At 38.2% G+C, this 16,973-nt stretch overlaps 1 protein-coding gene across 2 annotated transcripts in view; it reads left to right on the forward strand.

The window, feature by feature from the left end:
• The window catches only part of LOC124120912 (integrin beta-PS-like), a 49,703-nt gene continuing 32,730 nt past the window's right edge, over positions 1–16,973 (forward strand). For both annotated transcript variants that reach the window (XM_048391272.1, XM_048391277.1), the window contains exons 1-3: positions 1–121; positions 9,237–9,308; positions 16,789–16,892. In XM_048391272.1, coding sequence (XP_048247229.1) covers positions 9,239–9,308; positions 16,789–16,892 — 174 coding nt within the window. In that variant the 5' untranslated portion in view covers positions 1–121; positions 9,237–9,238. The remainder of the gene's footprint in view (positions 122–9,236; positions 9,309–16,788; positions 16,893–16,973) is intronic.

A 16,973-nucleotide genomic window follows, 5' to 3' on the forward strand; every position in this document is an offset into this window, starting at 1 on the left:
CTCGCCATATTTAGTCACTGTTGGGCTTGGTCTCCACTGAATCATTGAAATCGCCAACCATATAACTTTGTTCGAAGCTTTGTTAATCACACAAGGATTACCACAGAAGAGCTCTAAACAGGTAAGACGATTGTAAGTTTTCTTGTTGGCATATGAGGGTGGACTGACGCCCTGAACGATTACGTTCCACCGGGGAATAACAGATCTCCGACAGTCTCCGGCTCCATCCCAAGTTAGGGTCGGATTCTGTGACTTGGCGTGGCGAAGTCGAATAATCAGGCCGATCTTTCAAATCATTATCCACTTGTGCATAAGTGGTGAGCCAAATCTTATAAATTCAAGAGTTTTGATTTGGTTTTAAATTATGAAAATGAGCTTCGAATTAGTTTGGTCGGCACAAAAAAAATGACAGAAATGAAAATATTCAATGATGGGAGAAGTTTGTTAAAACCCACATGCAATGCTTCATCGGTCTGTTTCCGTTGAACTGTTGGATGACCGCTCAAATAATGTAGTTTAACTGGACATGCAGTCTCCGTGGCAAAGCGAAGTCAAAGATTAGTTGATTGTTTAGGTGGTCGGTGCAAATCAACAGCTGAGACTGAGAGCGGTGTCCGTGTATTGTGGCGATAATCACATTTGACAGGCAATCATGGAGTACCGGAAGCAGACACAGAGACGAAAGTGTCAGTTATCTGGGCAAGAAATTGCTTTTGGTAATTTTTTGGGTAGTTCTCATCACTTTTTTAAGTCGTTTATTTTGTAAATAAGCACTGTTTTGGGCGAAGGACATTTTGTTAGACAGTAACCATTATGGTTTTGTACATGGTGTAGGGTGGGTGATATTGAGACTGATGAGTTTATTAAGTGTATATAGGTTCTAGATCCATGTTTTAGATCTATCACCATTAGGCATGTACTATATTTTCATGAATCATACTGATTTTGACAAGATGTCATAACAGTAATTAGTTTTGACATGTTTCAGTGTGTTTAGGGGCCAAGTGAATTATGTCATGTTCATCATTGAACTTTGTTTGGTGGAATTTATGTGCCTGCTATTTGTAGTAACTCAAGGAAACATGATTCATTAATAAATGTGTCAGAGCACCTGAAACTTTGGTAGCTCATCCATGACCAATGAGCGAAGGTGTGAGCTTTAGCTGATGTAAGTCTGTTTGTTTACTCAGGCAGAAGAGGGAAGGTTTGCTGTTAAGGGATTATGCATGTGGTTTTGTTCGGGGAGGATTGTTCCTAATTCAAACCACAGTCATGACAATGACACAGACATTCCTTTTCATTGCACACACAATCATCAGGAAAACTCACCTAGCTGTAGGGATGGTACAATCGGAAATCGCAACGAATATTATATAATAAATCATCCTTTGAAATTCATACTCGTCCACCAGCCCGAGACTACTAAATTGTGCTAAGGACAAATAAGAATTTAATGATTTTAGCCTTCATTGACTAGTAGCATTTGAGGGCTATAAGTGTAGACCAGTTCTCAATTCTGAATTTTTTTTACAATTTGGAACTGAATAAAACTGACAAAATGTAAACATTGTAAATATTTTTGTCTTGTTCAGTAGTTTTCGCTACAAACTCAGAGAACGTCTTTATTTAGATTTACTATGATGATCTGGACTAGTCGATAAATAGATTTCTCAGGCTAAAAACTGAATATAATATTTTTGAGAATGACATTAGTAAAAAGAATATTTTAAAATGGAATAATTGCATCAACATGATCAATTTAACAACATTTGTGGATGTGGATTTTGTATGTTCTAAGTGTCGAGTTGTTAAAAATGTGTAAACATATATTTCCTTGGTATTAACTAATCATGTAGACTTACATCTAGTCTCTGAAATGAACATATTTTACTGAAAAAAAACAGTTGTTAAATTATGGTTATAAAATATAAGAAAAAGGAGCCGAGTGACTTTCTTCATTTTCAGTTATCAGCGGTAGAAACGAACAGTTTCAGCATGTTCAGTCCATGCTATCTGGCTATCCATCACAGAGATGGATTATCATTGACTAAATATTGATCAGTTATCAGCAAATATTGGAAAAGTAACTTTGAGCAAATATGCAAAAAGCCCATAGAGAAAACAGTATGTTTCACATCACGGTTGAGTGGTGACACAGGAATGCATGAATTACTTTGTGGATATTTAAGATATAACAAAATCATTGCTTTCCGTCTTCAGCCGTGGGCATTAACAAGGAACAATGTTCCGTTTCGGTTTATATCAACTTTATTTCATCACAATAGTTTATGTAAAATATTAACGATGACACATTTTTTCATATCGTTAATCGATAATATTTTTCCCATTGGCGATAATTCCCATTGTCTATCTTTTTAGCCAGCCATACCATAAATAGTGTCAATAAGCAAGATAATATTACATATCATCATAATCATACTGCGAACGAACAATTGAAGTTTCTATTGTTGGTTTTGACAAGTAATATATATATATACACTGTTGGGACATTTTATCTTTAACATGTTTAACATGATCAATGACCAAAGAAATTACTTTGAATGATTTTTTCATGCAAGTCTTCTGACTTTCTATTTTCCAGTAACCGTTTAAAAATTGAATTGATAAAAATGTTTAATCACATAGTCGTGATAGTGTTAATATTCCATTATGCTAACACTGTTTAATGATAAACTGTAGAGGCTGAGATCTGCCCTGTATTCAAATGTGTCTGTGAGGTTTCATATATTGTGGAGATCTATCGAAATATATGTGTCAGTTAGACACTTGAGACCTGGTCTATTGACATGATTGAGATGGTATGTGTTTATGTAGTATTACAAGGAGGGCAGATAAGCAGGTCCACCTTCATCCTTCAGTTGACACAAGTGACCTACAGCTGGAGTGAATGGACATTCACATTTCATGGATAGAGACTCTTTTGTTGTGAGTGGAGTGATGGTATAGACACTGTTAGGTGCCTTAAGAACAAATTGTTCAAAACATTAGATATCCGTGAAGATCCGGGGTAGAATTGGTCTTCAGCAACCCATACTTGCCATAAATGGCGACTATGTTTGTCGTAAGAGTCGACAAACGGAATCAGGTGGTCAGGCTCACTGACTTGGTTGATGCATGTCATCGATCCCAATTGCATGGATCGATGTTCATGATGTAAATCACTGGATTGTGTGGTTCAGACTCGATTATTTACATACCGCCATCATGTAAGTGGAATATTGCATAGTGCTGCGTTAAACAACAAATAAGCCAACAATAAACAAATGAAAGTATTAGATATCAATCATATATATTCATGAAGGAAACAGACAGAACATTAATGGGTGGTCAACATGGTCAAAGTGATTGGTACCATTGCTACCACTTTAGAAAATAAATAGATTGTAGTTTGCATGGTACCAAGTGTGGTATGATGAAGACTGTTGACTTTCCTTTTATCATGTTTATATAAGGGCTTGCACTATTATCGGTCTTTTCTCTAAGATCTAGGGGGCAATCTAGTTTATCACGATACATCTGACTCATGTATCGATACATATTGCGCCAGAGTCATGATCCAATGCATACAGTGATGCTGGACAGCGGTGGAAACTAACAGTTTTAGTCCACTAGTCCTTATAATGATAACATATAGCAAAACCCTTAAAAATGGCAAATTTCTACTTGTCCTTATGACACCTTAACTATTGGGCAGTTTGGCAAGGACTACAGAACTAGTGTCAATTTCTACTGCTGCTTAATTTGTGCTGTTTTGGCATGGAATTCTCATTGTTTTATATATTCAGGTGTAGGTTGTTGCTGTCAGACAGCACATTTGAATCACATAGGTTCATACATCATCGGGGGCATGGGTGGCCCAGTCATTGAAGACGCCGATATTAGCCGTGCAGAGTTGCGTACCTTTTTCACGCCAGAAATCTATGGTTGTGGGTTCAAATCCCGGTTTGCCCTGATTATGTTTTTAGGTTTGTCCGCACTATACCCGTGCTCGTGGGTTTCACAGAAGCGGTAAGACCTGCATCACTTTAGGCTTTCCTCCCACATCAAGCTGACACATTGTGATATAACTGAAATACTGTTAAAAGCAGCGTTAACCATGTGTTAACACACGTCACCCACTCACTCGATACATCATCAATATTATAAATACATTGATATCACAATGTAAGATGTCTTCCTACCAACTACTAAACATACAGCTTTTATGAGAAGAGACTGGCCAACCATACCACAGGATCACTGACCTATAAATAACAAAAGACCCTCTTCCATTTCTGCTGGCCATGGGCCAAAGGACCAGCAGTTTTGTTGATCCTCCCACACCCTTCATTGCCATGGTCATTTGTGACAGGGGGCGGTCGGGTAACCTAGTGGTTTAAGCGCTCGCTCGTCACGTCGAAGACCCGGGTTCGATTCCCGACATGGGTACAATGTGTGAAGCCCATATCCGGTGTCCCCCGCTGTGATATTGCTGGAATATTGCTAAAAGCAGTGAAAACTATACTGACACATCTTCTATTATACATTTGTAGTCTGATGACAGGTTACCATCCATTCAGGCTCTGTTTTGGATAAGATTATTTGTGCTGGAAGCTTTTGACACAGCCCCTCAATGAGCTGTAGATTGTTTGCACCTGTGCAGGTAGGTGGGGAGATGCTGTAGGTCAGGGGTATAGACTCCCCCTGGTGACCGGGCATCTTCATCTGACCGGGCTGGTATCTGCAAACTAAAATTACCATCACATTCCCAGCACAGGAACACAGTGGAGGGGACATAGGCATGGATTTACTGCATGCGAAATCCTGCATCATGTTGGCTTAAAAATTGAAAATAAATGCCAAAAATGTACAGAGTGCATCCATTTAGGCCTACCAATAAAAACTGACAGACTGCAACTAGAAACTGTCAATTGTCTACAATACACAGGGAATCGACAATAGAAAATGATGAGAAGCATTGAGAACATCATTGTAAATCTGAGAGCATGTTACCGAAAACATGGAAATGGGAGCACTAAAACACACTGACTGCAGCCTTCCACACCAGGCATGAGCAGAACTAGAAGGGAGTTGACTGTCATGTACATTTACAAGTAAATTGAGTAAATTTACAAGTAAATTGAGTAAATTTACAAGTAAATTTACAAGTAAATTGAGTAAATTTACAAGTAAATTGAGTAAATTTACAAGTAAATTTACAAGTAAATTGAGTAAATTTACAAGTAAATTGAGTAAATTTACAAGTAAATTGAGTAAATTTACGTATTTCAACGCTACTACAATAATACACATCTAGAATATTCTATATTAACTCTGTAATATTAGCTCTGGGATGCAGAAAATTTGTATGTTTAGAATTAAATGCTGCGATTCCATAATTTGGTACTATTTAAATATAAATTTCCATACATAATTTATGTAAATCTTGAAATTAATGTGTCTCCAAATTAATACGACTGCTGCCCCCTAGGCAAAAGTGCGACTCAAAATCAATGTGACTCACCCCACCCCATCCCCAGTGGATTGATACATATCCTTACCTGAATCCAATCAAACAGCAAATAGCATCACTTATTAGCGCTGAGTACAGCACCTCCGTAATAACAATAAACAGTGTTTTCCTAAAAACAACACACACTTTATATGTTTATTCTGTTGACTGACACTAAGGAAGTTCAAAGGCAATATGATAATTGAACCAACAACAGTTCACTGATTGGAGTTGTCAGTGATGCCTAGTTTGACACTAGTTGGTAGAACTCTTAACATGCTTAACCCCAGCAGTGATAACTCTCTAGAAACCCATTGTATAACTCCTATTCTTTAAATGGCATTGTTATGGACTTGTTACAACTACTGCTCAGTAAACAGTGTTTGTATATTTATTCAAGTTGGTATTTCTACTATCCTAAGTGTGCAGTTAGGCCGTCCCATTGTTGATAGTTGATGTGGGAAACATTAATGCGAACAAAGACCACTCGCATTTTTCACATTTAATTCATGCTCGCGTTTATTTCAAGATTTACAATATTTCGAAACCCAATGCACAGTCAAATGCTTCACGGTTTTCTAGCGCTAGCATTTGTCACTGCAGCTGAGAAAGTCCATATCTATTTTTGACCATGGCCTCTGAGTATGCCACATCTTTATCGTTCATCTCGCTTGTGGTGGAGTACTGTATTTAATTTAAGTGATTTCTCTGGGACCCCTAGGGTTTTACCCGATGCACACATGTGCGTCCAGTACGCACAAATGTGGAGAATGGACGTAGAAAAAGAATACACTGTGTCTCTAAGGACTCACAATAACATTCATTATACCTGCAGCACATCAAGAGCAGTTATAGGTGTCTGGCCACTGTCCAAATGATCTTTGATTCATTCCAGGCTCTAAAGAAATTATCGGGGCGGTCGGGTAGCCTAGTGGTTAACGCGTTCGCTTGTCACGTCGAAGACCCGGGTTCAATTCCCGACATGGGTACCATGTGTGAAGCCCGTTCCTGCTGTGTGATATTGCTTAAATCGGCGTAAAACCATACTCACTCACTCAGAAATTATCAAAACATACAGTACGCTACACGGTTTCCTTACTATACAGGACCCTCATATTGCCGTCAAGGACCCTTAATATTACTTATTGGGGTCCCCGGGACCCCCACTTTTGTAAGTCAAGGTACAACCCTGGCCCCCCTACTTTTGTAAGTCCAGGTACAGCCCTGGATCCCCACTTAGTTGCTTGGTGCCCTTACGATTAAAGGCTTTGAGTCCTTTGGAGAAACCAATCATATGTTTGTTTGTTGTTTAACACCACACTCAGCAATATTCCAGCTTTATGACGGCGGTCTGTAAATAATGGAGCCTGGACCAGACAATCCAGTGATTGACATCATGCTCATCGATCCACGCAATTTAGATACGATGACATGCATCAACCAAGTCAGCGAATCTGACCACCCGATCCCGTTAGTCGCCTCTTACGACAAGCATAGTCCCCTGTTACAGCAAGTATGGGTTGCTGAAGACCTATTCTACCCTACATCTCCACCAATCATATGAGTCCTAGGTGTTATTGTTTGGTTATTTGTTGTTTTATGCTGCTCTCATCACTATTCCCTGCATGTGAAAGGACAGCCTGTAAATAATCAAATCTGGCCCAGACAGACCAGTGATTGACATCCCTAGCAACATCCCTAGTCAGTGGTATAAGATGACCCACAATCCACCCAGCCAACCATCACAACAGAATTATCTAATTGCCAAATGTGGCCTATTCAATTGGCATGCCTGTGTTGTGTATCTGTACATGTTTGTTAAGTGATCAATGCAGGCATCACAAACATGTACACTAGGGCTGCAACGAATACACTATGAGGCGAATACGATTCATATCACGAATATAGGGTAACGAATACGAATATTAATTCACAATTACAATAACAAGTCAGCAGTTTATGTATTATTTATTATATTCAGTGAAACAATAACATCATAATTTATTTGACATGGTTTGCTAATTATTAATAAATCATACATTTATATACTGCACTTATCCAGGTACTAGTATCTGCTCAAATGCGACAATGACCAGTGAAAACAATACTTTCAAATTAAATATTATTAGAGTGTTGTCATTGAAAGAAATCTATGCATATAATATGTTGTTATGGATATTTTTAGGTACAGTGTATGTAAATATACATGATAGCATATTCATAAATATTCGATTCTAGTGGCCATGAATAACGAATTCAATTCATGAATGGTTATGGTTCGATTCACAGAATATGCGAGTGAATCGTCACAGCCCTAATGAACACCACTCTGAACATTGCATAAATCACTAATGTTCGCTAGTTGTCTCATCTATTGTTACATTGACACATTTCCTGATAATACTTAAGCTTCTATGATGATTGTCATGCTTAGGGTCAGCATGTGAACAGAGGCAAATTAGAAATCACCTGACATGACATTTTGAGTGGAATTAATTAAAATAATGCTAACTCTTTAGTTTACAAGTACCCAATAGGCAACTCAAGGGAGTAGAATGTATTGAATACTTAATGGAAGATTAAATACTCGTCGAGCATCATTACATGTGGGTAAATACTCAATAATTATCTCAAGCAATGATTGCGGAAAGAATGATTTTTTATCATGTTTATATGACCTTGCTATGAATTTTGAAGTTTTGTTTAAAAAGTCTGCTAAGCCTGATAGTCTGTATTGAAGAGATTTTTAAAAGTGTAGTAAGTCTATGATGAATTATAGAGTATGGGAGTTTGAACATCACAATGCTCATATGAACAGATATAAGCATGATAAGTTACGCCTGGAGCAAATGTTCACCTTGTTTGGATTTTATACAAAGTTTATTTACTTACATGGAAATTTTCTCTATATGTAAATTTGGCATACAAACTCTCGGCATCAGTTCTCATGCAAGTACCGGGGGTGGGGGGGGGTGGGTGGGTGGGGGATTTGTAATGTTTGATTGACCTTCAGCGTGTTCAAGCCTGGCACTGTTTCATCATTCCTATTTCGGTTTACAAACATGTCTGCCTTTATAAGTGACCAAGTTCTCCCCTTTAGTTACCACCCTGTGAACCCATCATACTGGCCCTAGTGACTTTGACGTTGCCTCCATTCGTATCTGTATATTTCTCATCGGCATTTACTTCTAGAAGTAAAGTTTGTGTGTGTGTTGGGATTAGAAGTTTGACAATGAAATCAACCGCTGTGTGCATGTGGAGGGTGGCATTCTTGAACGTGTATCAAAATAATTGCTGTGACCTTTCGTTGTAAACGATAACAAAGAGATTACCAAACAGCAACAACAGCGCTGTTAGCCAACACTCTGCTCTCAACATGCCTTCAACATGATGAATAGGATTCAGGCATTTGCTTTTCTGAAACTGAAAAAAATAGAATGTTATAAATTATAATGTCTAGAATTTCTAGCAATAAATACCCCTTGATCTTAATCATGTTAATCAACGCATTTTGTGTATAATATCATCAAATAGTATACAAATGGTCGGTCCCTAATGCTAACACTACAGCTATGGCTTTTATTGTAGAATTGTGAAAGTGACAAATTCAAATCGTACATATGGTAATTTGTGAAACTCTCGTGATGATATAAATATTAATATCAGGTATCTGGCTCTTGTTTTATTATCCATGCTAGTTTCTGATGTTGGTTGGTTGTTTCAGAGATGAGGATGTCGATGGTGACGCCAGTCTGTGTGTTTCTCCTCACCTGCCTTGCACTGGCCACAGCACAAAGTAAGTAACCCAAGGAAGCCATTATGAAACTATCAGTGTTAAATTGGCACTAGTCCTGTAGTCCTTGCCAAACTGCGCAATAGTTGAGGTATGCTAAGGACGAGTAGAAATTTACCGTTTTTAAGGGATTTGCTATGTGTTATCATTATACATGTTACAAAGACTTGTGGACTAAAACTGTTAGTTCCTAACGCTGGAACTTAAGATAGGATACTTGTTGCTACATATTATGTATTATCTGATTGCTTATAGAGACAAAAGAAAACACTTGATGACACAACTACTTTCTGTCTGCCAGAGCTCCAGATAACTTTTTGAGCAATTGAGTTTTTACTCGAAGGTTTCTATTTTAATTGGGTTATTACATTTTTCATGCAAATGCACTGCTCATATGTAGCTCTGGTCTGCAAAATAGACTGCCTCAATGACACTAAGGATCAGAAGATCAGTAAGCAAAGACTTAATACTGTATTCGACGTAATAAGCGCCCTGCTCTAATAAGCATGATAAGCGCCCACGGCGATATTTGCTAATATATTGGCTAGTGAACAATCCCAATCAGCACCCCTTCCGATTGATCAATGTACACAGGACTTATTTATTCGTGTATAATACGCACTTGTGTGTTAATTGGGCAATTAAATTTTTGAAAAATATATCTGTCGTATGTAAACACTTCAGGCTGTTGGCATAAACAACGAAATTTACAATCTTTCAACTCAAAATAATATTCTAATAAGCGCCCCCTATTTCTAATTTTGAGAGCGCCCTGGGCGCTTATTACGTTGAATACGGTAAATAAAATTGTCTTTTCTGATCAAATAACATGTTTGACCTGACATTTGCACTCAGGCTGTGTCATGAAACTACCAATGTTGTCCATGGTTGTCAGATTACTCAGTTAGATAAACTTAATATTTGACATGAAAATTCAAATATCGTCTGTGTATCTTTTATCACAAATTTTTAGGCCAACATTTTAGTATTTTCAAACACAATTTGTACGTGAGAATTGTTGTCAAACAATTTACATGTTGGTCGCTTACAACCAATCTTTTACTGTTTGAGGTATCACATAAGTTTTATTGCTGTCTGAAACAAAATGAGGTCTGCATTCAAGAGAATTGAAAAAGAACTAAGTAACAACGACACATATTAGTGTTATTAAGTTTGGAGTTTCTGCAAACCTGTATTACCATCACCTGGACCTGTGAAGATCTGGGGTAGAATAGGTCTTCAGCAACCCATGCTTGGCGTAAGAGGCGACTATGCTTGTTGAAAGAGGCGACTAACAGGATCGGGTGGTCAGGCTTGCTGACTTGGTTGATGCATGTCATTGTAGCCCAATTACATGGATCGATGCTCATGATGTCAATCACTGGATTGTTAGGTTCAGACTCGATTATTTACATACCACCGTCATATAGCTGGAATATTTCTGAGTGCGGCATTAAGCAACAAATAAACAATACGTGTGGACAAGTGTATTTTTTCCAGCCATGTTATTAAGATTAGAGTTTCCAAACCAGTGGTTGCAAGCATTCAGCTAAAATGATGATACCTGTTAGGTACCTAATGTAACCATGGTAAAGGCTATTCAGATATGTGACTTCAACAGTCAAGACGATAGTTAGTTCAGAGATGTCTGTTAAAGATACTGGTATTACAAGCATGTTATGTATGCTTGCACAATGTGGGGATGTAAGGTCAGTGCCGGCACCAGATGGCGGCCCAGCATTAATTATGCATGGCCCCCTCCCAGAGTCACCAGCCAGCCAATAACTGAAGTAATCAGGGATTGATTTAGCTGTATAAATATATTATTGAAAATCGAAACCTAATTATTAGTAATATTTACGTCTACATGCCCCAAGTGCATATCAACATGTTTAACCCTAAGAAGTCCACACAACATCAACATTTGAACACATTCAATATCTTTAAGCTTATTTACCATAAGTCGGTACTACCTTCTCTGTGTGTAATTTGTCATGCTTTTGGAGGCTAGATGTCATCATAATGTGGGTACTTCAAGATTATGTGTACATTTTATCTTTGAAACAGTTATGAACCCTGGTTTTGCCTGGTGCAACAAGGTTTTCATGTCACCATACACCTGGTACAAGTTAAATAAAGTTCCTTAAATGGAGCCCAGGTAATGGATGTCATTTGTTTGCTTATTTTTTGTTTAATGCCGCATTCAGCAGTATTCCAGCTATATGACATCAGTCTGTAAATAATCAAGTCTGGACCAGACAATTCAGTGATTGCCATAATGAGCATCGATCCACACAATTGAGATATGATAACATGCATCAACCAAGTCCGCGAGCATCACCACCCAATCCTTTTAGTTGCCTCTTATGACAAGCATATCCGTTTTTACGGCAAGCATGGGTTGCTGAAGAACAATTCTACCCCGGAATCTTCATAATGTTTATGGGTGTAATGCGTATGAAGGTTGGTGGGTTGATATGGAGTTGTATATCACACTAGGGAGCATCGTCCTGTGTGTCAAGGAATATCATGATGACGCGTCTTAAAATTGAACTGCTAAATTGCGTGATAAGTAGAAATTTGCAATTCATTGTGATGGTCTGTTGATAAATAGGATGAACGCTGCTCACTGGAACATGTGTAACTCACGTTGAGCATGTTGAATCTCCGCCAACATCTTTTAAGGCATCTACGGAAATAGTCACATTTGTATTTTTCAGTCATGTTCAGCATGTTTAATAGAGTTTAGTGTCAACATGAAGGCTGCTTATTTAGCAGCTCAATGTATACAGCCGGAGAAACTAACTGTTTTAGACAACTAGTCCTTAGGATAACCTAGTGAAACCCTTAAAAATGGCAAATGTCTACTTGTCTTTAAGATGCCTTGACTATTGGGCAGTTTGGCACTGACAAGAGGACTAACTTCAGTGTCTACCGCTGTGTATATGATGGAATCGGAAGTGAACTTTGAACTTTTGTCTGAATTTTACCGAAGTGTCACCCTTTGTTTTTGGAACCTTACCATGGAACCTTGTACGATATCAGGGATATCTCTTGCAGTTTAACGCCTTTATCATATTAGCGAATGTCTTAGTTGCCGTTACGGGCCAAGGTCAGGCTCAAGGTCATTACCTAAAAATGCTTTGTTTGCTGCCCAGCTCCAGAAGTATAAGCTGTGTGAGCTAATGACACTTTGCCATGTGTTCTCCTTAGGGTGGGGCTGAGATGGGAAAAGGTTGCGAATGATCTTCCTACAAGGTCACAGCGAAAGTCATTCAAAAGGGATGCTGCTGTTTTCGCTAAAGTAGCTTTTTCTGCAGATATTTTTGAAGCCTTGTGCATGTAGTGGTTATGTTTTTTATTATTGTTTGTAATGTCCATCACTTATTTGTCTGGTCCAGGCTAGAGTATTTGTGGCCTGTGTTAATACCGTGTCATCGATCCCGATTGCGTGCATCGATGCTCATGATATTAATCACTGGATTGTCTGGTCCAGACTCGATTATTTACAGACATCTGTCATATAGCTGGAATTTCTGAGTGTGGCAATAGACAACAAACCAACCAACCAGCCACGAGGATATTGTTGGACATGCTGAGACGCATTAACAAACAAAGAGACGCAGAACTCACCTATCAAATTATACCACATAGCTCATCAGACAAAAAATATCAACAAAAAAAAAAATTAATTTGACTGTTCTTTGATTTCATGATCAGAAATCATTTCGCTGATCATACTGTTTACGAGTACATGGAATTGGTTGTTGGGAAAATACTTCGAGTCTGTTATGAACATTCTTGTTGAACACTGGAGCACATTATAAGAAACTATTTCATTCCACAATACCACGACAATCACAGCTAGTTGTGTAATTGTTACCATGGCAACTGATCAATTTCCAGGCGTAATCATGTTAGTTGTCTATGTTTTAGGTTAACACGGTGAAGGAAGATAGGAGGTTTAATCATGTCAGAATAAGCTGGGCCTGGACTAACACGATTATAAGCTCCTCACACTGGCAGCCTGTGTGACCCTGCTGCAGATCACAGACTTGTCAGCTCTGTAGTTATTTTGGTTCAGTGACTGTTATTTCTAAAAGAAGGATTCAATTCAACATGCTTAGTGCACAAAAAACTGAAATAAGATTTTCTCCCTTCTTGTTTATGTGGGTGTCATGATTTTTTAGAACTCTTTTGAACAGTTCAAAATGAGTAATTTGATATCCTTGATTGGTTAGGTAAAAAATATATTTATACCAGAATAATTAAATCCTATACTATTAGAAAATGACTTTTTAGCAATTATCTAAATTCTAATTCAAACAGGATATTCTGAGGATTGTGGTCAGTCTTTTCAATGAGGAATTGAAACTTGTTATTGCATAGGGCTGTGTATTGACCTGGATTTTGTATTGCAATATATTGCCATACTTTAATCTGTATTGCGATATGTATTGCAATATATTGCCATACTTTAACCTGTATTGCGATACGTATGGCAATATATTGCCATACTTTAACCTGTATTGCGATATGTATTGCAATATATTGCCATACTTTAACCTGTATTGCGATATGTATTGCAATATATTGCCATACTTTAACCTGTATTGCGATATGTATTGCAATATATTGCCATACTTTTTTTAACCTGTATTGCGATACGTATAGCAATATATTGCCATACTTTAACCTGTATTGCGATATGTATTGCAATATATTGCCAATTTACATTTACATTAGCCTTGGCTCGCTTATTTGGGACGATCTCAAAATCATCTGCCATTTTGTATCCCAGCAATGATCAAGGGAGATAATACGGTCACATGCGCAAGCGCAAGCTCTTTCCTAGCGCGTGACACCTTACTCTTGGTATAGAGAGCTCTGCGACCAAGGTTCGATTCGACTAGGTTACACTGTGTGAAGCCCATTTCTGGTGTCCCCCGCTGTGATATTGCTGGAATATTGCTAAATCAGCGTAATAACTCACTCAAATTTCCACATATACTACTTAAAAAAGTTAAAGATGACTCAATTCTGTTATATATTATTGCTATAGACAGATCAATTAGTAACGTGAGTAAACTGGAGTCATCCTTAACTTCTTTTGAGTAGTACGGGAATCATGTCCCACTGGGACAGGAAATTGTCAGTGAAATTGTCAGACAAAGTATTCAGTCATAAACATTATTTTAGGAAATGTACTTGATCACAGCCCGGCACTTTTCTCAGACACAGGATTTAGTTGTGACAGATTTCCTACACATTTTCAGGAAACAGTGTATATCTGGTGTGTGCATGATTCTAACTTTATCCTAACTCCCACACAGCATGGATGGATAGTTGAGTCACAGTGAAGCAGGATCTTATCGCCTCTATGCAGAAGGTACTAGGACATTGTCACTATGGAAAGGCCTGTTATTTATTATTTGTTGGTTTTACCAGATGTTTACCGGTAATATTAGGCTTGGACTGGTAATTCATGTGACTGTCAGACCCTGTGGACAGGCAAATAGAGTACCTTATAAATCTTTGTTGTTAACATGGTTTAACTAAACATTATCGCTATTCATATGAAAATATTTTTGAAATGAAGTCAGCTTGTCTGTTACCATCAGGGTTTCTCCTTGTCTATTTTTAGTGCAAGTAAATTACCTTTCGCTTTGCTTGAGGTTAAAAATATAAATTGGTGCTACTTAGTCTCGAAATACTCAAAACAACAAAGAGAGAAATTGTGACAGGGCTTGTGTGAATGACATGTAGATCTAACTTAGTTACTTCAGAGATGACGCCATTGCGTTGAACATTATGTTGAATAACGTGGGACTGGTAATCATGGTAATGTTTAGAAGCCAGAAGAAACACTGTTGTATTGTCTCTCATACAGACCCTGATATAATATATCCAACACAGCCCGTGCAAGTGTAATGTTTGGCGAGTCTAGATTACTGCAGTATCTGAAAATGAAGAGAGTCTCTGGGCTCCTTTTTATTTTATTTTCATTAAGATAATTTAACAACTTTTTTTTTTCCAGTAAGATATGTTAATTTCAGAGACTAGATGTTAGTCTAACTGTAGCATGGCTGTTTGTGTTGTAATTTATTATTAGTGAGAATGGTACAATATTCTTTATCACACATAACACTGAGCTAGTTGTACAGGGATGCCTTCTCTCTTGCTCATGGAGGCCAGTGCCATGGAAAAGCCCTCATTATAACAACATCTCTGTCACCTCAAAGTTGTTGATTGTAGAATTTACACAATGAATGAGAAACTGGAGAGGGTGTTATGTAATATTGGGTGTTGTGTAATATTGGGTGTTACAAGCTGGGATGTCATGTTATGTTGGTGGTAGGGGTTCTCCCCTGAGTGCTGTATAATGAGGTACTGAGGCCAGTCAGCCATGTGTTATGAGCTTGTATATCAGGACTGGTGTTTATGAATGAGATCATGGTGCATCCTGGGATGTGAGGGATGCAGGGGCACACCTAAGTGCCTGAGTATTTATGTTATGTGAAGACACATTGCCGAAACTGAAACTGACAATTACCGGGTAGTTATTATTGGTCAGAGTAAAGTGGATATATTTTTCTTATGCTATTGTTTATTAATATGTTTTGTTTTTTTTGTTGTTAACTGCTGCATTCAGCAATATTCCAGCTATATGATGGCGGTCTCTAAATAATCGAGTCTGGACCAGACAATCCAGTGATTGATATCATAAGCATCGATCCACACAATTTGGATTCGATGACATGCATCAACCCAGTCAGCGAGTCTGACCACCCTATCCTGTTAGTCGCCTCTTACGACAAGCAGACTTGCCTTATGTATTGATTAGCTAAATATATAACATCACAGTTACAATTAGGCATACTTTACATATTGAACCACGATGTACAGTTAGTTTGAGAATGGAGAAAGAATTAAGAACTGAGTGTAGATGGGAAACTGGGTTAGAATTGGTCTTCAGCAACCAATGCTTGTCGTAAGAGGTGACTAACTGGATCGGATGGTCAGATTCGCTGACTGGGTTGATGCATGTCCTCGTATCCCAATTGCGTAGATCGATGCTCATGATGTCAATCGCTGGATTTTCTTGTCCCGACTGGAATGCCATGATCATGTAGCTGTGATATTGCTGAGTGCAGGGTTAAATAACAAACAAACATGACCACAGAAAGTCACCTGAAAAGTTAGACATAATACCATGTTTAAGTTTTCTCTACTCATGTTAAAAGGAGGGCCGACCCCCGACCCCTCCCCCAACAAAACGAACGCACGCAAACACGCGGAATGAATAGTTGTTTACATCATAAAGCAGTGGTTTACTCCTGGACAGGACTACTCCTTGAATCATGTAAAATTACTGATGCAGTATTTGGGTCACCTGGTCACTCATCCAGGCTGATTATGTACACTCTGAATATGTTGTCCGATAAGTAATTACATCCTTCTAATGTACTCTTTTTGTTGCCAGGCAGCCGAGCCCAGCAGAACAACCCATGTTTGAGGGATTATGCACAGAAGTCCTGCGGAGCCTGTATTGCCACCGGAGCGGAATGTGGCTGGTGTCTGGAGGAGGTATGATGATGATGATGATGATGATGAAAACACATTCAAATTAACAAAAGCATTCTTCTGCACGCTTCTAACATTTGGAAT

The sequence above is a fragment of the Haliotis rufescens genome, unplaced genomic scaffold (genome assembly GCF_023055435.1).
Source record: "Haliotis rufescens isolate VD_foot unplaced genomic scaffold, xgHalRufe1.0.p SCAF_10, whole genome shotgun sequence".
Lineage (NCBI taxonomy): Eukaryota > Metazoa > Mollusca > Gastropoda > Lepetellida > Haliotidae > Haliotis > Haliotis rufescens.